Source organism: Myodes glareolus, chromosome 10 (genome assembly GCF_982192425.1).
Source record: "Myodes glareolus chromosome 10, mMyoGla1.1, whole genome shotgun sequence".
Taxonomy (NCBI): domain Eukaryota; kingdom Metazoa; phylum Chordata; class Mammalia; order Rodentia; family Cricetidae; genus Myodes; species Myodes glareolus.
The window spans coordinates 20,800,778-20,821,542 of record NC_142035.1 but is presented as its reverse complement, the minus strand read 5'-3'; the positions used below and the strand labels follow the sequence as shown (position 1 = coordinate 20,821,542).

Here is a 20,765-nt window from a genome sequence, read left to right as displayed (position 1 = left end):
GGAAGGGAGGGGAGCAGAGAAAAATGTAGAGCTCGATAAAAGTAAGAAGAAGAAAAAAAAGCATTTAAGCAAAAATGAATACAATTCCTTTGGAGATCGTGAGATCTCTAGAGACCTGCAGTTCTTGGCGAACTTGGCATGTGCCAGGCTGGAGGGTCACAGGCACTCGTGTGTACACCGTCATAGTATTAGCCATGTTGCTGCTCTAGCGTCAGCACAGCCCACTGCAGCTTCACTAATTAAAGGTGGGTGCCCATAGGCACTTAAAATCTCTAAAACTCTGAAAGAGTAGCATAGTCATTTTACCTTATTAAACTATCATTTTCAGAATCCCCTATACTATTTTATCTATTTCTTTATTTACATATTTTTGTTATGTTTTTAACAAAAAGAAATTTATTTTAAAAGCATAGCGGAACATTCAAATAAAGGAAACAGGTGACTTGCAGAAATAAAATCAGATTCACAGCATGAAGCTTTTCATTTAGATTTCTGAAGCAAAAAGAACCCTACGTTATACGCTATTGCCTTGGCAAAGAAGGGGAGCAATGGGGTGAGGCAAGAAGGGCAGAGCTTCAGATTCAACAGGAGGTCAAGTCAGTTCTGCTCAGCTTTGAGCTTACAGATACACACAGACAAAAGAGGAAAAATTACGCTCAATGTACTTGGTGCTCAGACATATATGAAGACAAAACACCTAAACTTGTAAAAATAAATAAATATTTAGAGAAAAAAAATTGCATGTAGTTTGGGAAAGAGGCAGTGGTTAGCAATTGAACAATTGCAACAGTCGGTGTCACCCCTTTAAAATGTGATGACAGCTGCACTGGACCCTCAGGCTCACCCGTTTGCAGTAGCTGCAGATCGTTTAGCATGTGTAGCCTAACTAGCCAAAATGGGTGGTTAGAGGCAGGCCTTGAAGTCTCTATCTGGCTCTGGTTCCTGTCTGAGCGATGTTTCCTGGTCCACCGAGATAGGTAACAATTGTTAAGTCTCAATCCATTCCTGGCAACCATTGGCTGATGAGAGGAAGTGTGACCCCTTTAAAAGGAAGCAAGAGCTCACCAGCTTGCTTCCGGTTTAGAAGTAAAGCAAAGCACCTGTCTTATACCTAGCTTACTTGGCTTCCTTTGCTGTTTTCCGCGTGACTCCTTTAGGCGTTAGTATTTCTCATGCACACAGTGAAAGGCTAGGCAATAGGGAAAAACTGTGAACATATACACATATGGGGTGTAACAATCATGGGATGCATGTGTAGATAAGCCAGAGGGAAAGGAAGTAGGAGGGAGGGCAGAATAAGTTTCTGTTCATTACCCATTTGTTCTTTCAAATACCCCATGATCAAATGGTTGTTTACTGTGTGCCAGACAGGGTGCTATGCATCAAGGAATCACAGGGAAGCAAAAACTAATCCTATCCCTTTCAACTTCAAAGAGTCTATGATGATGACTCTTACATGTGACCTCGGCAATACACATATCTAAGATCTCAACACCCTTGTTTCTAGATCTTCCCAGGGATGTTTGCACTGACAAAACTCAGGCATGTACAGGATAGTCTAGTAAAGGTAATTTTAGCATAGAATGCTTTCAGCAAATTCTGGAGGGTATGCTTGACCAGGGTTCTGAGATGAAATAAATCTGTACATCAGGTATGTCTTTGTGTGAGAATAGGGCAGTGTGTGGAGGTACAGTGTGGGTAAGGAGTATAGAAGCAGGCCGATGACTAGTGGGTATTCAGTGCAAAATAGCAAGGAGTCTAAAGATATTAAAGAGAATCAGAAAAGATGAATGTAGAGATGTAAGCAGGGTCAAATTATTAAGATTTCAATAATGCAACTGCTCTTAGCAGTTACTAAAATACTTATCAATGGTCAACTATTAACTACAGCAAGAATATGGCATGTGTAAATATATATGATATTCATCACTGGGTTATGAAGTAGTAGTAGTACCCGCCCAGGGCAGAAGTTCAAAGTTTAAGGCTTAAGCTTAAGTCTGCCTATTGTGGCATTCTGTGACACATCCCTGAGCTTTGTTGAATACTGAGGAGTGTCCCTGGCCTCTGTCAATAAAATCAGATTAGTACTCTGCTGACTAATGGGGACAAACAAAAATGTCTCCAGACATTATCTAACGTTCCTGGAAAGCAACGTCATTTCTGATTAGGAACCACTTGCTTAGGCCTTCGCAAAATAGCGAAGTCTCTTAAGAAGCAGACGGCCTTGTGAAACATGATGTCATTCATTACCCACACAGGCCAAACTCTAAACACCTGCCAAGAAAAGTAACACAGAAAACAGATAAACATAATCAGATCAGAAATGTGTTTTAAAAGAGAGATTCTGATTTTGTAAGTCGCAGCACAAAATAGACGGAAAATGCTCAAGGCATTTCGTAAACAGAAGAACAGAACCCAATTAAACATGTTATATTCCAGGCTTTTCATTTCTGTCACATGCCATGTGTCTGAACGCACAGTGTAAGCTGCTAATGGAGGTGTGCACACACATGCGCACACACACTGCTGTCCACGCCTTTGATTCCGGCAATTTTACCCTACAATGTCTTAAAGTAAATGTGACATTACACACATTTTAGCATCCATTTTCCCAGCAGGAAGTGTAAAGAGACTCAATCAGTATGTTACAATAAGATCTGATGCAAGGGAGGGAGCAGAGCTTTCAGATCATAAGAAATACAATCTCAAGGAAATTAAAAGCTTGAAATATGGCATATGATTACTGGCACTGAATTCCTACTGCTGTGCTTTGGAGGGACTTTTAAAGATACTTTCTATTTGTTAAATAAATCTGCAAGATTGCATTGCTTTCCCAAGTGTCAATGAGCTGCACTGAGAAAATCTCTGTACACGGGTATTGGAGCAAACTTTCTTATGTAGGGACTGAGTGGACTGAATGGCTCAAATCAATATGTCAAGTAAGACAGCTGTAGGATCACTCTTTTCCATGCTTCTGTTCCCATCTATTTTCCTAAGAAATAGATGAACAGACTTATACCGTATGGATGTGAGCAGGCTTCAAGTTAGCCGATCAATAAGTCTCTCATTTCTATGCTGCTTCATCTTTCTTCCTGCCTTCCTTTCCTCTCCCACCCCATCTTCCTTCACTTTCTCTTGCATTCTCTCCTTCCTTTTATTTATCTCATCTTTCTTTACACATGCTGTCACTTAGAGGATATTTACCAAACACTTCCTAGGTGGCGCTTGATGGGATTTGTAGGTTACAGCAGTGACCCGAGAGGGCTACCCACCCTGTTTTCATGAGAGACAAACTGACAACAATCAAAGTATTGGGGAAGCAGTTCTAGCTGGAGCTATGGCGGACATGGTAACTGCTTCCGTAACCAAGTGCAATACAAGACTATGATCTTGCTAGGAACTGAGGGTGGCCGTCCTCAGACAATATACGTAGGGTAAATAGGAGTAAGTAGGCAAGAAGCAAGAAAGCAGTCCAAGGGGCTGGAGAGATGGCTCAGCGGTTAAGAGCATTGCCTGCTTTTCCAAAGGTGCTGGGTTCAATTGGTGGCGCTCAACCATCTGTAATGAGGTCTGGTGCCCTCTTCTGGCCTGAAGGTATACAGACAGAATATTGCATACATAATAAATAAATATTAAAAAAAAAAGAAAGCAGTCCAAGTGGCCAAGAAACACTTGCAAAACCAAAAGAAATTTGGTCTGAGAGGAGACATCAGGAGAAAGTGGAGGGCAGTGAGAGAAAACATCTTGGCAAGACCTAGTCTAAGTGGAACCATCAACAACAAAAACTTGTTATTGTGTAAGACTTTTGGAGGCTATTTCTCTAGAATGTAGACAATAGAAAGACAATATCTTACATGATGGTAAGATCTGACCCTAACAGAAACCACAGTGCTATATATGTAAAACCAGGGCCCTGGTTTTCAATTGTTCAACAATCCATGTTGAACAGATTTTGAGGATCAAGACTTCTCATAGATCAGCATTTCAGCCACAACTGTTGTTATAATTGCTAAAAAACAAACAAAAACCAGGTTACTAGTTTCACTTTTCATATTTTAGCATCCTGCCCAATTATCTTAACCATCCAACTTTTTTAGTTTTAGCAATGATTTGTCTCACTTCCTAGGAAGTTCCTCAACTGCTCCTAGAACTCTGATATCCTAGCCTTCCTTCCTGACCTGCCATAAAGCACCCTGACACAGGCACCTTCCCAGAATCCTGACCTTGACTGCTCAGTAATCCCTCAACTCTCACATCAAGTGACAGGAGCTGTCCTATAGCCCTTCTTTCCCACACCCAGCCCTGTGAGCTCATGGGTTGGCATGGATTTTAAAAGGCAGGCTGAGTCAATCTGTAAGGTTTATTGAACAATGTATGTGTGGTGGGGACGGGGGGGGGGGGGGAACAGGGGACAGAGTAACAGAAAGTTGGCAACAAGTTCAACAAAAAAGCTCTTGTCATTCAGGCACTGCAGATGGACATGGAGACTGGACATAGCCCTCTGAGGTGTCTGTTAGTGTCGAATCATTGTATGCTGGAGTCTCCCATGCCTGAACTGATTACCAAACATTATTTAAAAAAAAAAAAGTCTGTTTCAGGATGCTGTGAGTGGGCTGTCCCCAGTTTCACTTTGAGTGGTGGTCCTGCTGTCCACTCCCTGGTCCTCTGAGGTCCACAAACACCTAAAGAATTAAAAGAAAAAAAGAGAACAACGCTTTGGATCTCCACCTACATAGCCACAGAGCCTCTCACTGCTAGCCAATTGGAGGCTAAAGCAGGTCATGGCTAGACAGGCTCAGAGGGGACAGAGTCCCGCTGCCCATGTTTACCCATCTCTCAACACAACAGTGTGGGCATGCCAGCCTTCCACCACACAGGCTCATGGAGGGCTCTCTTCTGCAGCCATGGAAGAGGATGTGGCCAGGGCTCACAGGATACTCGCAAAACTGGGCCAGAATAAAAACCCTCAACGCAGAGCCCCGCTTTTAACTCCCTTCCATAAGCCTTTGTGGACACTGCTCAGCACCGGCAGAAGGCGCTCAGCAAGCCTGGTGTCAACAGCCAGGAGAACAAAAGACTGGGAGAAGATTTGTTCAAAAGCACCAGGGTTCGGCAAGGACAGTGTGGATCCTCCAAACACGGGGAAAGGCTTTTGGCATTCTCTCCCTGCAGTATCAATGACCAGGGCACAGGCAGCCCACGATCACTTTCGAATACAGGGGCAGCTTAGGGAAAGGGCCAAGTCAGGATACCTGGCCAGGACACAGTGACCATAGTAACAGCCCCTGACTGAAGTAGCTTCCTAATTCCCCAAGATCTGCAGGAATCCCCTGGAGAGCCTGCTAAATGCCGCCTCCAGATATGATTTCCAAGGTGATGGTGGCAGTGCTTGCTTCAGGAACCAATCTGAGAACCATTACTTCAATGGTCTCCTACTAAACAGAATGAAGCAATGGGGGTACTTCTGAGAACTCACTAGGTCCCACCCAAGTTGAGAGAAAGTTGTCTGCACCCCCTGAATAAACTGTGACCGCAGAGTGGCTCCATATGCTCCCATTTCACACCACAAAGATGTACAGAAGTGAGGTGGCATATCCCCGGCTGGCCTGGGAAGCAGCAATAGGGAGCAGCCTCTGCTTTTCCTCACGATTGAGGCATTTTCCTGGACCACTGCTGCTCTCCCAAAGCATCTCAGATTCATACCTGGCAAGGCCCCTGTTCCAGTCACTTCTTGCAACGCGAGGAGTGCTGACATAGACAGCAAAGATGAGCTGACAATCCTACAGAGACAAGCCACAATCAGTACCTCACAGCCAACCAAGACACGACTAGCGGTTGGAGGTGGGCTGGCTGCAACCGCGTCTTCCCGGAGCCTTTCTCCTCCATGCTGGGAACTCAACTCACAAGACATTGCACAAGCGCTTTGCCACTGAGACACATCCCAGCTCCTTATTTCTGTACTTCACCTGCTGACTGTACCCATCCTTCACAGGTAAAAGCTGAATTTATTTCTCTGAGTTATTTCTTCCTCTATATTGAATACATTGTAACTTCTGATAAAGAAATTGGTTTAACTGCTTTTAGTCTTGGTAAGAAACAATTTGGATGTGTGTGCAGGTTTGAGTAAGAATGACCCCATAGGTTCATATATTTGAATATTCAGTCCCAGTGTTAAAACTGTTTGGGAAGAATTAGGAGGTGTGTCATGGCAAGGGAGGCCCTGAGCCCATGGCATTCCCAGTCAGTTCTCTGCCTGGCAGTTGTGATGTGAGATGTGTCTCACGTAGCTCTCAGCTCCTGCATGGCCATGGACTCACCCTCTTTGACTCTAATTCCCCAATAACCTTTTCACAGGCACACATGCGGCATAAATATATATGTGCATTCACACATGCACATAAATAAAAAGAATGCAATTTTTATTTTGGTCTGCAAACCATACATTTTAAAGAAAGTTCCAAAGGGTTACACAACTGGCAGAAGAAACTGGCTAAGAACTGTGGCTCGCAAGCGATGCCAATACATACTGCAAGGCACACGACCGCGAGGAAGTGACCCACACACTCTGTACCAGGAAGCTCCCCTCTCAACACACACTCAAGGACCCCTATTTGAGGCACAATGCCTCAGACACGGCTCTCTGGAAATGTGAGCTGGCCTGTCACCTCACAGGTTTCTAGAAACAGGACATCAAGCTGCAAAGACCCAGCACTGACTTGTGCAGCTTCCAGAAAGGGACACTGCTACAAGGCTGCAGAGTGTAGGAAAGCTCCAGGCTTTTGAGGGGGCAGGATGGGTGCCCCAAACCCAGGAACATGTCTTTCAGCATCCTTTCCCTGCACTACCAATGACCAGGGCATGGGCAGCCAAGATCACTTTCGGATGCAGGGGCAGAAGGACAAAAGGAGACCTAGGAAAGACAAGAGACTGCTGCCAGGCCAGACTCAAGCCACAGTGAACACACGGATGCTATGCTAAAGTCAATCGCATGGAACCGCATCAACGAGCCAAGGAGAACAAGGGCTACTCAACTGGCAAAACTACCAGAACCTGTTGGGGCTGGAAGTCAGTCCTATGAACTCATGTCCATAAAAACCTTTGTCATGGCTTTGGGTTTCCAAGCCAACAAGTGGAGATTGCCTCTTGGTGGGGTCTGGGGACTAACTAGTTATCAGCTGGCTGGGGTTCAAGGCAGACAGTATGTCTAGGCTGAGCCTGTTTTCCACCAGTGAGGTTTGATTTCTAGTCACACTGAGCAGTCAGTGTTTAGGTGACCAGAACCAGAAAAATCACAGCCACTGAGATACAGCTTTGGAGGTGCACACAGATGGGGGCACTTCCGTCACTGGGGGAGAAGTGGGTTCTGCTACAATGCTGAGGGAGGGTGCCTAGGGAAGCCAGTGCAGAGACTCCACACCACTCTTAGCCCTTCCTTTCCCCTATTGCCAGCTACATCTTCTTCCTGTACCACTGACCAATCACTGCCACTGTAATGACAAAGCGAAAGGTCAGAGTGAAATGATGGCACATACAAGTGTCTTCAATGCTCTTCCTCCCCCTTACAACAGACTAACCCTGCAAATGCCCTAAGCTTTCTCCCAGTAGGGCTCTGGGGATAACAGGTATAATCCAGGTTTTGGGAGGATCCACATAACCCCCTTCTCATCCTCACCTCCCCTACGCAGCCACCAAAGCAACAGGGAAAACTACAAACTCCAGGGCTCAAAGGCTGAACAGAGCCAGCTTTAGATTCAAGCACTGACCCCCGAGCAGGCCTCTCTGAACACAGTGCTGAGTCTCTGAATTACCTGCGACAATCACTTGAGCAGCCACAAGGGTCTCATATCTTACCTGGAACACTCTGGAGACAAGCCCGATGCTCTGCTGTGCAGGCCGCTCAAAAGTGCATCAGGGCCATGGCTCGCTGGCCATGTACTGTCCTCTGGCGGCACAAGGCACGGACCTGGTTGTAAGGGCAGCACAGACACATCAGTTATTCTGTGTTGTCCAGCTATCGTTCTTGCCTGTTCCCACGGGGGTGTAAAGAAAAACCCTTTCCAAGCGGCTACCCAAGGCAGTGGTCTAAAGTAGGCCACAAGGCGTGGGGGTGGGAGGAGAGAACAGCAATCTGCCTCCTCTGGGAACTCCACGTGCAGGCTGCTTACTCGGTTTACAGGCAACAATGCCTTACAAGGAAGGACTGTCCTTCGCCTTTCATTGGTTCCAGTCAGAACCCTGACTCTTGACTGACAACACAGCAAGAGGTATTGCTAGGAGTCAAGCAAGGAAACAAGTTCTACAAGGTCTCAAGCGTCCTAGGAGGTGACAGTGGGTGTGGAGGCTTCCGAATTAACAGAGCAGCATCTAAGCTCCATGCCCTGCCCGCCCATGCACTCCTGGCTGCCTACCAAAGTGCCAGGGTGACAGGCAGGAAGTGGTGTGGGAAAGCACCAGGGTTTGGCAAGGACAGTGTGGATCCTCCAAACACGGGGAAAGGCTTTCCGCATCCTCTCCCTGCAGTATCAATGACCAGGGCACAGGCAGCCCATGATCACTTTCGAATACAGGGCATAAAGAACAGTGGCAAAGTTGAGGAAAGGCTATGGCCAAGCTGGAAAACGGTTAAACTGGAAACAGATGGACAGACAAGCAACAGCCAGATTTGCAATAGAGAGGAAAGAGTGATCAGTTGTGGGTCCTTAAGGAGAGCTGAGATGATTGGCTGGGACCCGCAGCCTGAGTTGGGTCTAACTGGCGCCCTCTACCTACTGCAGCGGATCCAGCACTTCTTAGCTGGGTATCTTTACATAACCTGCCCAGCCAGGAGAGCTGAAGGTCACAGAACTCTCCAGTCCAGTGGCCCCAATTTTCAGACGAGAAAACCAAAAGGACCAGAGAAAGTCCAGAAGCTAGCAGAGAGCAGTGACTGAGATATGGGCAGATGACCCACCAGATCCTTCCTGCTGACACCCACCAAGTAAAGTGGGGACAGGGGAACTAAGGACACGGTGGGGTCAGTCAGAAGAAGGCATACTTCAAAGCCCCCAAGGAGAAGTAATGTGGATCTGAGGAACTCAGCCTCCTTCACCTTCACACACTCCCAAAGGCAATCCGGAAAACGGCACATATTCTTGCAGGATACCGAGCTCCAGATGCCAGGTGACAATCCTCACTCAGGAGCAACATGGTCCATCAGTCTGGCAGGATGGAGACACCTCTTATGGTCGCTGTGTACCCAAGCTGTTATTTCTGCAAACAAGAAGCCCAGGTGAGCAACCTGAACATTATCCAGTTACCTGCAAAGCACAGAGAACACCAGACACAGAAGCTGCTAACCACGCAGCATGAACTCTCCCTGTAGGAAGAGGCTGCTTGCTGGTTTCCGGCCACCCGGCTAGCTTAGACCCAAAATAAAAACAGATACTGTATTATTTAAATCACTGCTTGGCCCAATAGCTCTAGCTTTTTATTGGTTAACTCTTACATATCAATGTAATCCATTTCTATTAATCTGTGTATCACCACATGGCTGTGGCTTACTGGCAGCTCCATGGCGCCTGACTCCGCCCTTCTTTCTCCCAGCATACAGTCTAGCTTTTCCCGCCTAGTTCTGTTCTGCCCTTGCCATAGGCTCAAAGAAATTATTCATTAACCAATAAAATCAACACATAGACAGAAGGACCTCCCACACCACTCTCCCCTCTCCATTTCCTTTGAAATCTGTAAGTGACCCCCACTATGCAACATGGACCTGAACTGTTCCCAAAGTCTCACCATTCTGTTGTCCGTGGCTCAATAATTAAATGGGGGGGGGGGGGCAAAGTAAAGGACATACTGTTCCTACATATGGTGAAGGAGGAGAAAGTTTATTATAGATGTACAGGAGAGCATAGTTAAAGAGTCAGGGATGTGTCCAGAGTGGATATGACCAGGTTTAAAAAGGGCAGGTAACCAAAATATCTGGATTATGTAGGGAAGTGCCTTGGGGGGGGGGGGGTTACGGTCCAGGGACTGGGTCGTCCTGGAGAGTTCTGGATGGGGGTGGTGTTTGCCAGCCACACCCTGTGTAACAGGTAGGGTCTGAGGGAAGATGGGAGAAACATGGAGGGCAGGTTTCCCTGGATATATTAAATAGGAACCTCCTCTGTTTGTCCTGGGTTTGAAACTTAAGATCAACCATAGCCGGGTGGTGGTGGCGTATGCCTTTAATCCCAGCACAGGGGAGGCAGGGGCAGGTGGATCTCTGAGTTCGAAGCCAGCCTGGTCTACAAGAGCTAGTTCCAGGACAGACTCTAAAGCTACAGAGAAACCCTGTCAAGAAAGAAAGAAAGAGAAAGAGAGACAGACAGACAGACAGACAGACAGAAAAGATCAACCATGCGGCCTTTGGTCTTTCTGGCCCCCACCAAGCTTCTCCCTGCACAGTGGCTTTGCCAGGCCTTTCTCAAAAGCCGTCTGAACTCCACACCATTCCGTTGCTGGTGCCCACCGGAAGGCCATGCGGAGGCTTCACATTGCTCCGGAACATCACCACTTACCCAAGCATCCTCTCCAGGGACAACGGGCACCCACCAGGGGGTTGAAGAGAGTAGGGGGCCCCAGGGGGTGCAGAAGCTGTAATCTGTCGACCCAGGGAGCTTCCATCGGTCTCCAGGAGGGCTGCACAGCCTACGGGCCTGGCAGGAAAAGCATAAGAGAAGGGGCTGTAGCGGAAGACAGGGCACCGGGATCCGGACGCCGCGCCAGGGGTCCTGGGAGCGTTCTCAATTTAAATCTTGGTCCACGAGTTCGCCTTAGAAGGAATCTAAAAACAGGGCCACAGGTCGTAAGCAACGATGAATTTTCGGAGGCGACAGACATGACTTCGGTGCTTCAGACACCACAACTCAACGGCGGAGGGCTGGGAAACAAAAAGCACAGGGCTGGGCGCCCTCCTCCAGACCCAGACCCGCCGTCCACTATTGGCCCATGGGCCTTAGTTTCCCTGATGGAGGGAACGGCGCTGCCCACACGCCCCGATGCACTCACCTAGGAACCCTGCACTGGGCAGAGGAGCAGAGAGCCCGGGAGCACGCAAGATGTCTGTAGATTTCGGTGGATGGCACTGGCCACACACGGTTCATATCCACGCGACAGGAAGCTTCACTCTTCACGATGAGCGCCGGCGGAAGTACAGATACGAAGGCGCGCTGCAGCCTAGAGCGGCAATCCCGACCGGCGGGAACTCCAGCGCCCCCTGGAGCAGAGAAGGCCAACAACAACAGCTTGGACGTGTTGCTGATTTTTGATGGTGGCGGAGTTCCTTCATTTCGCTTTTTTGTTTGTTTGTTTGTTCTGAAGCCGATTCATCTTATTCACTACTGATTCCATAACACCTGGATCAGTGGTGCCACAAAGGAACAAATGATGAGTTACAGTCTTGTTTCTTCAAAACCACCACAGGGAGATGTCAGTAAGAGTTTGAGACTGGAAAGTGGAGGTGAGAAGATTAGCCCAGAGAAGTGGACAAAGAGTGAATGCTTTACTAAACGTCTTCCTAAAGGTCTCAAGAGATAGGCTGATGGAGCGATTCCCTTAGCCAGAAGAAACCCGATCCAAGCGGCAGAGATGGATCTTCCTAGTGACGTCTAGGAAGGGGCTCACACCTCCAAGTCCCCACACTTTCAAATTCGGCCTGAATTCTAGGTCAAATGTGGCTCTTGGCCTTACGGTAGCACTGCCCTTGGGTCTGAAGAGGAACTCCACTGGAAGATTCCAGAGACTGTCTAGGTCAGGAGAAAGGGAAAATTCAAACTTCTGCCGTGCAACCTTGAGGGAACGGGAGTCCTAAGAGGTGGGTGGATCCCATATTCCACACTTGGGAGATGCTCACAGGGTTCTGAGATTGGACACTGTGGGTCTCTGTGATGGGAGGGAACTGTGGGATGTGGTTGCTGGGATATGCTGAGGAAGGTACTCTTACAGACACACCTCTGCCCCCCCCCCCAGAAATGAGCCACCATGCCCAGTCCTAATTTTAGGTTTTCTAAGAGTGACAAAAAAATTATTTATTGATTGATTTATTTATTATGTATTGAGTGTTCTGCCTGCATGTATCCCTGCAGGCCAGAAGAGGGCACCAGATCTCATTATAGATGGTTGTGAGCGACCATGTGGTTGCCGGTAAGAACAGCCAGTACTCTTAACCACTGAGCCATCTCTCCAGCAACCCTAAGAGTGACTTGTAATAGACAAAAGATAGTCAGGGCTGGAGAGGTGGCTCAGTAGCTAAAAGCGCTTGCAGAGGACCTCGGTTCAATTCTCAGTCTTTACTTTGAGGCCCTTAATGCTCCTGTCTGTAAGCCAGTTTCAGGGGGATCTGATACCCTCTTCTGTCCACTGTTAACACTGTGTATGTGAAAAACATATGGTACATGCAGGCAAAATGCTCGTACACAAAAAATTACTTAAAATCTTTTTTTAAAGACAAAAAATAGAATCCTCGTGATGTATCTTATAAACTCAATACTGTAACCAAAATATTATCTCAACATCATAATGGTTAGTATTGCCAACTTGACAGGATTCAGAATCACCTAGAAGACAAACCCCTAGACACTCCTGTGAGGGAAACCTAGCTTAGTTAGCCACTGGGCATATCTGGAAAAGAATTATCTAGATTACATTAAGTGAGATGAGAAAACCCACCTTTACTGGATGTGGGCAGCACCATTCTGTGGTCTGGAGCGCTGAACAAACAGGAGAGAGTTAGCAATCCTTGTGTCCTAGGTCTGAATGCAGTGTGACCAGCCACCACGACCTCCCTCCCATGGTGGACTGTACATTCAGACAGTAAGTCAGAACTACCTCCTCCCCCCTTCACTGACTATTTTATTTTATAGAGCAATGAGAAAAGCAACTGATATAGCATGTCATCATATTGGATTGTTTTGTTTTGTTTTGTTTTTTCCTTTTCGGGTACTGGAGATTAGACCAGTACCCAAAGCTTCATCCCGGCTAGGTTATTGCTTTGTCACTAAGCTCCACCCCCAGCCCCCTTTTTAAATTTTAGTTTTGAGGCAGATCTCACTAAATTAACCAGGCTGGCCTTCAACTCACTCTGCAACCCAGGGAAGTTCAACCAGGAAGGCTTGTGAATTTGCAATACCCCTGCCTCAGCCTCCTGCTTAGCTGGGATTATATGCCTACATCACCAGGTTCAACTGTTTTTTTAACTTTTACACTTATTTATTTAGTGGGCAGGTGTGTGTGTGCGCGCGTGGGTATGAGTGAGTGAGTGTGTGTATGTGTGTGTGTGTGTGTGTCTGCAGCTGTGTATGTGTGAGTGTACTGTGTGTGTGTGTGCTGTGTGTGTGCACATTCGCACCTATGTGTGCACCTGTGGGAAGTGGTTTTCTCCTTCAGCTGCTTGGCTTCCAAGGATCTAACTCGGGTTGTCAGACTTGGCAGCAAGTGCCTTTACCGACTGATTTGATTTATTTAGTTTTATTGGTATGTGCACGTGAGCGAGTTCACACACACACACACACACACACACACACACACACGTGTGTGTGTGTGTGTGTGTGTGTGTGTGCCAAAAGTGTGCAGGCGACTGCAGATGCCAAAAGAGGGTGTTGGATCTCCCAGAGTTGGAGTTAGAGGCAATTTTAAGCTGCAAGACATGGATGCTGGGAACCAAACTGGGGTCCATTGCAAGAATAGCAGTGCTTATAACCGCTAGGCCGTTTCTCTGGGCCTCATCACAACTTTTTTTTAAATTAATGATGCATTTATGTTGTCATTTTCTTTCATCTGTACAAAGTCTTTGGAATGATAGCGCTTTATGTTTATGTCATATTTGAACTCTGCCTACATTTCTAGAGCTGAGTAGCCACACTTGGTGGGTGGCCACCACACTTACCAGCTCTTTGGAAGCAGAGGAAGAGGAAGCAGCAGAAGGCTGAGAGCCTATCCCTCTCATAGCCCCAACATGAGAGCCTAAATTCCTCTCTGGCTTCTACTGAAGGCTCCTGTCCTAAGTTCCTGTCCTGACTTTTCTCAACGATAGCTCTGACCCGAAACTGAAGCCAAATCAACATTTTCCTCCGAGATGATTTTGGTCAGAGCATTTTTATCACAACACCAGAAACTCAAGCAGACACCAAGTGTCACACTTCTGGATAAACTGAACACCTGTCTGTTGAGACCAGGATATAGACACAAGGAAAAGCATCTCTTAAAACCATACCCAGAGCCGAGCAAGCAGATCTCTGTGAGTTTAAGGCTAGCCTGGTCTACAGAGTGAGGTCCAGGACAACCAGTGCTGCATAAGGAGACCCTGCCTCAAAAAAACCAAACCAAAACAAAACAAAAAAACCACACCTAGAAGCAACAGGCCTAGCAGTCTACTGCCCAAACACAGGCATACTCTGACTTTGGCCTTGGCCCACTGCATGTGGACAAGAGTTTCACCATTACCTCCTTGTGGTCTGACTCAGTGCTGGGTTCTCTCAGCCTCACTGAAGCCAGGTGAGTAGACAGAAATCTCTTAGTGTTGAAGTGGGTTTGAGCACAAGAGAAGACCACCCTCGGAAGACAGCAGCCCCCCACCCCGTGCTCTTCTCCTCTCCCCACCCCCCACAGCACCCTGATGCTCTCCCAGAGCAGCCCCCCCCCTTGCTCTCCCACAGCAGCCACCCCCCCCCGTGCTCTCCCCCAGAAGGGTCAAGAAGGGAAAGTGGTGGCGCATGCCTTTAATCTCATCACTTGGGAGGTACAGACAGGAGGATCTCTGGGAGTTCAAGACCAGTTTGGGCTACAGATCAAGTACCAGGAACTCTGCTTCTGATTTCTAGTTATTGAAGGTTTATTTTATTCTATATTTTGTAGTAAAGATCAAGTTGAAGGCCTTGTGCATTACTGACAAGGCCTGCTGCCACTGAACTAAATCCCCAGGCCTTACAAGACAGCGTCTTGTCCTGTTGCACAAGCTGAACACAAACTCTCAGCAACCAAAATATAGGACTATAGGTCTCTGTTTTAGGGTTTCTATTGCTGTGAAGACACACCATGACCAAGACAACTATTATAATAGAAAATATTTCACTGGGGCTGGCTTATGGTTCAGAGATTTAGACCATTATCTTCGTGGTGGGTGGCATGCTGGAAAACATGGTGCAGGAGAAGGAGCTGAGAGTCCTACATCTTGATCTGAAGACAACAGGAAGTCGACTGGGTGCCACACTGTGCTTAGCTTGAGTATAGGAGACCTAACAACCCACCCTCACAGTGACACACTTCCTCCAACACCACCTAATGGCACTACTCCCTTTGGACGCTATTTTCTTTCAAACCACCACCACCACCATACCCAACTTTTAAAAATTTTTATTTAGACAGGTCTCACTATGTAGCCTTGAGTGTTTGGAAGCCTGGAACTCAGTATGTACACCAAGCTAACCGCCAAAGATCTACCTGCCCCTATCTGTTGAGTGATGGGATTAAAGGTATGGGTTGTGATACCCCCCCCAGCCACACCCAGCTTTTGTAAAAATTTTTACTTTTTTAAGAATGAATAAAACAAAAACAAGAATGAATCAAAAGAGTTACAGGACGTGCCCAGTACTTTCCAGATGCAAAGGGAAGTCCACTTAGCAAGTATAAAGAAAGAAAGGAATATGATTCTATATCAGGATGCTTTCTTTCAACATACAGGTTTTATTAATAGAGTCTGACTAGAGCTGGGAGAACAAAATTCTACCCTCTGAGAGTTTGTGACCTCACAATAGCTGGATTCCTGAGGCCTGGGGCTCCTCCTTGGAGGAAGAGGAGGAGAAGTCAAGGTTGCCGGATGCCCAGGGTCAAGGCAGGAAATCAGCCACAAGCTCACTGAGGCCTGCAAGAAGAGCTCCAGGCCCTGTCCCCAAGCACAAATGGCTGTCCTGCTGGGTGCTATGCTGTACCTGTCCATTCTCCTCCTCTGCTTCTTTCTGCTCATCTGTTACTGCATCTATCTGCAAGAATAAGCCCGGACTCCTGAAATCGGAGGCTGAAACCTGGTGGGAGCCTTGGTCAGCCTGGCATCCAGGGTCATCAGTGGTCCCTAAACTGCTCCAGGGACTGCTGGCACATACAGTTGGGCAGGCTGTGCACAGGGCACACTATTGGCATTATAGATAGTCTGTGACTGGGAGGCACAAGTGCTAGAAATGCTTGACTGAGCTGATGCCCCAAAAATGTGACTGGAGGGACACACTTTCCCAGGAAGCGGCGTCTGGTGCATCATCCAATGCTTAAAACAGCAGGTCCTTCTAATAAAGACTCCTAAGAATAGCTCCTAATAGTGTATCTGCGAGACTGACCCCCCCCCCCACACCCCATCCCTGCTTCATAAAGCAAAGCAGAAGAATATTAAGCCCGAGGTAGTGAGACTGTGCAGGGCTGTCGGAGACGGAGGAGAATGCACAAGCAGCGGGCAGGCTCTCTGAGAAATGCAGTTCTTCACTTCGTGGATTCTGAGTTCAGTGTTTGGTTACCTTCTGAGCCGAAGTGTATGCATTGCTTCTCTTATTGCTGCAACAAGATGCCTGGCACAAGCCCGTTAAGGAGGGGAAGCTTTCTTGGGGCTCACAGTTTAAGGTTACAGTCCGTCGTGGTGGCAAAAACCTGAGGCATCTGTTTGCTCTGCACCTGAGATCAGGAAGTGGAGAAAGATGATGCTGATGCTCCCCCTTGCTATCTCTCTCTCTCTCTCTCTCTCTCTCTCTCTCTCTCTCTCTCTCTCTCTCTCTCCTTTTTAATTGAGCCTCGACCCCATGGAATGCTGCTACCCACATTTTGAATGAGATTTTCTACCTTAGTTCATCCACTCTAGAACCCCTTTTATTCCCTAAGTGATTCTAGATACTGTCAAGTTGACAATCAAAATTAGCCCTCACTTCCAAGCTTTCCATAGCTGCAGGAGAACACGCCTTCCTCTGATGCCCATCATCTAAGTTGTCTCAGTGTTTGAGATATGCTTCTCACCAATGGGGCCCCAGGGTTTGCTTGCACCTGGAGTGCTCAGCAAGATCCCAGATCCTTCCTGGCCAACCATGGGCTTTGTGGGAGGGGTACCTGCAGCAGAGATGAAGGCAGGAGGGCGGGAGCCAGGAAACCTGCTGGTGGGCTGGCCTTGGTGAGTCCCCTGTCACCACCAGTAAAGTTAATTTCCACCTCCTTGAATCTCAAGGCCGATCCTCCCCAGCGGGAGCAACAGAAGACACCATTTGCCAGGTGTGGAGGCACACACCTTTAATCCCAGCACCAGAGAGGTGCAGAGACAGGCAGATCTCTGTGAGTTCAGGGCCAGCTTGTTCTACATAACAAGTTCCAGGCTAGCCAGGGCTATACAGTGATACTCTGTCTCAAAAAGAAAACACTATTGCTAGTCCTTAAAAGGCACTGGACCATGGCTGTGTTGGCCTGAAGTTTGCCAGTATTTTAAAAGATATTTATGTCTACAGCCAAATGGGAGTTGGCCTGTAACTTTGATTTGCACCCTTCTTTATCATCATGGTGAACAAGCAAAGGGAGGCCTGCTTCCTCTTCCGTGGTCCTCTGGGAGACTGTGTACCAATGAAGCTACTGTTTTCGCTTTGCTTTTAAAGCTTTACGGAGCTCGCTGTGATAGTCTTCGTTGTCAGCTTTTCCAGATTTGAGATCACTTGGGGGACACATCTCTGAGCGTGTCTGGGAGTATGGTTCCAGTGTCCTTGTTGCTTTGTTGTTGCTGCTGCTGCTTTCAGGGTTTCAGCCCTGGCTGTCCTGCAACTCGCTTTGTAGAGCAGGCTGGCCTCAAATTCACAGAGATCTGCCTGCCTCTCCCTCCCAAGTACTGGAATTAAGGGTGTGTGCCACCACCACCTGGCTCCAGTGAGGTTTAACTGGGGTGGATGGTGAGGTGGCACCATCCTAAGGACTGGGGTCCCAGAGTGAATGCAGAAGGAGAGAGAGAGAGAAAGAGAGAGAGAGAGAGAGAGAGAGAGAGAGCGAGCTGAGCACTAGCATCCACCTCTCTGTGCTCCTAGAAGGCAGATGCAGTATGACAGCTGCCTCCCACTCCTGCCACTGTGACTCCCCACCGTGATGCTGTCCTCTCAAACCATAAGCCAAATGTTGTCTCCTTAAGTTGCTTTTGCCATATATTCTGCCACAATAACAAAGTAATGAATGCATTACCTATAGGGTAGACTTTGGCTTTGTTTTGCTACATGCTGAAGAACAGAAGGTCCTAAGCAGGCTAGACTTAGCTATATCCCCACTCCCGTGTAGCCCAGGCTGGCCTCACACTTTCAATCCTCCAGCCTCAGGCTTACCAGTGCTGGGCTCACAAGTCTGCCCCGTTGCACCCTGGGAGATGTTTTCTGGAAGAAATGTTAACTACTGATCCCATGTTTTAAAAAGTTAAAGGAATTTTTTTTTCAATTTTTCTCTTTTTTTTCCTTAAGATGGTTTTGTTAAATATTTTCAAGGTGTGTGTTCATTTTATCAAAGGTTTAACTGTGATGGGGAAAAGCAAAGGCCAAACACTGTTCTTGTTTTTTTTTTATATTTATTTTATTTATTATGTATACAATATTCTGTCTGTGTGTATGCCTGGTGGCCAGAACAGGGCACCAGACTCCATTACAGATGGTTGTGAGCCACTATGTGGTTGCCGGGAATTGAACTCAGGACCTTTGGAAGAGCAGGCAATGCTCTTAACCTCTGAGCCATCTCTCCAGCCCACTGTTCTTGTTTTTAAGATTTGTTTATTTGACAGAGTCAACACAATGCCCATCGAAATTCCAGCAAAATTCTTCAAAGACCTCAAAAGAACGGTACTCAACTTCATATGGAAAAGCAAAAAACCCAGGATAGCCAAAACAATCCTGTACAATAAAAGAACTTCTGGAAGCATCACAATCCCTGACTTCAAACTCTACTTCAGAGCTACAGTACTGAAAACAGCCTGGTATTGGCATAAGAACAGACAGGAGGGCTAATGGAACCGAATAGAAGACCCGAATATCAATCCACACATCTTTGAACACCTGATTTTTGACAAGGAAGCAAACAATATCAAATGGAAAAAAGAAAGCGTATTTAACAAGTGGTGCAGGCATAACTGGATATCAACATGTAGAAGAATGAAAATAGACCCATATCTATCACCATGCACAAAACTCAAGTCCAAATGGATCAAAGACCTCAACATAAAGCCAGCCACACTGAACCTCATAGAAGAGAAAGTGGAAAGTACACTTGAACGCATTGGCACAGGGAACCACTTCCTAAATATAACCCCAGCAGCACAGACACTGAGAGAAACAATAAATGGGACCTCCTGAAACTGAAAAGCTTCTGTAAAGCAAAGGACACGGTCAATAAGACAAAATGACAGCCTACAAAATGGGAAAAGATCTTCACTAACCCCACAGAAGTGGGCATCAGTGGCTGCAGCTGAGGATGTATAGTGTCAGGACCCCTAGGGCAGGCCAGTGCAGATGCCTGAATATTACCGCTCCTCCCTTTTGTTTATTATAAAAAGATGAGGAGTTAGAAAGGGGTAGCAGGTGAGGCGGGGATGAGGACGCTGTTCTGAAGACTGCTTCATGCTGACCTGGGGCCTCACGATCTTTGGGGGGACTAAGAAAGCTGGGGTGCTGGCCACATCCTGGATTATCTGGCTGTTTCACTTCACTGTCCCAGACTCTGTATAACCATCAGGCACTGCTTGGACCTGACGAAATGCTGTTTGAGGTGGATCCAAGTTCACAAGAACTTAAAGCACCTCTCCCTTTCCCATCACCACAGCATCACCTGGACTCTTTCTCTCAGACTCACCAGGAGACGCAGGCGGTTGATTACTGAGGACAGTCAATAGTAAAAAGTGAAACAGAACAATTTGCACCACACTGGTAAGGCTGTCTCTGAGAAGGCAAGGAAATGCCACAGGGGAAAGATCACCAGGGCCAAATGAAAATAGTTGAGTAAATAAAAAGAAGGGGAGAGCCGGTGTGTACGGAGCAAGAGGAAGCTGGTTTCTCCACCTGACCTGCACACTGCAGCGAACAGGACACTTAGAGACGGAGAGCATACAGAAAGAGTGACATCACCCTCGGTCCTGAGCGATTCCCAGCTTCCCATGTGTGCCCAACATCACACCCAGTCCTACTCTGGTTCATTACAACCTTCCTGATTAGTGAGGCAGGATCACACTCTGGGCTTCCTAGTCATCCTTTATTATTAGCATAGCTAACCATATTCTGGGGACAAATAACCTTGATTCACACAGTCTGGTTTTAGCTGAGAAATCACTTAGAAAGAGCAAGCAAGGGGTTGGAAAGATGGTTCAATGGTTAAATACATGTACTGCTCTTCCAGAGGACCTGGGTTCATGTGCACATCCCCACTCACACATAGACACATACATATACTTACAAGTACTAAAAATGACTTTAGCAGGGTGGTGATGGCACACACCTTCAATCCTAGCACTGGGAAGGCAGAGGTAGGCAGATTTCTGTGAGTTCGGAGATAGCCTGGTCTACAGAGTAAGTTTCAGGGCAGCCAGAGCTGTTACACAGAGAAACCCTGTCTCAAAAAAACAAAAAGAAAAAAAAAACTTAAAAAAAAATCTGGACATTTATTTTAGAAAACAAAAGAAAGGCCACACAAGGAAACCACAGTCTGTAATCCCTGAGATCTGAACATGTGGGAAGTCATATACAGGAAAAGCATCAGGTCCCCAGGAATGGTCA

The 20,765-nt window shown here is 47.0% G+C and overlaps 1 protein-coding gene and 3 non-coding genes across 4 annotated transcripts; all 4 read right to left on the bottom strand.

The window, feature by feature from the left end:
• Positions 1 to 4,342: 4,342 nt before the first annotated feature.
• On the bottom strand, positions 4,343 to 12,712 carry LOC125404793 (uncharacterized). The gene is made up of 7 exons (XM_087910858.1): positions 12,688 to 12,712; positions 11,029 to 11,236; positions 10,539 to 10,676; positions 9,089 to 9,249; positions 7,852 to 7,963; positions 5,704 to 5,780; positions 4,343 to 4,682 (listed from the first exon to the last, which is right to left on the bottom strand). The coding sequence occupies exons 1-4, from the start codon at positions 12,710 to 12,712 to the stop codon at positions 9,219 to 9,221; spliced, it is 402 nt and encodes a 133-aa protein (XP_087766984.1). The 3' UTR covers positions 4,343 to 4,682; positions 5,704 to 5,780; positions 7,852 to 7,963; positions 9,089 to 9,218.
• On the bottom strand, positions 5,091 to 5,221 carry LOC125405108 (small nucleolar RNA SNORA71). Its single transcript, XR_007233461.2, has one exon. It is a non-coding gene; the product is annotated as a small nucleolar RNA SNORA71 (small nucleolar RNA).
• On the bottom strand, positions 6,760 to 6,890 carry LOC125405110 (small nucleolar RNA SNORA71). Its single transcript, XR_007233463.3, has one exon. It is a non-coding gene; the product is annotated as a small nucleolar RNA SNORA71 (small nucleolar RNA).
• LOC125405107 (small nucleolar RNA SNORA71) lies at positions 8,439 to 8,569 on the bottom strand. The gene has a single exon (XR_007233460.3). It is a non-coding gene; the product is annotated as a small nucleolar RNA SNORA71 (small nucleolar RNA).
• Positions 12,713 to 20,765: the final 8,053 nt, after the last annotated feature.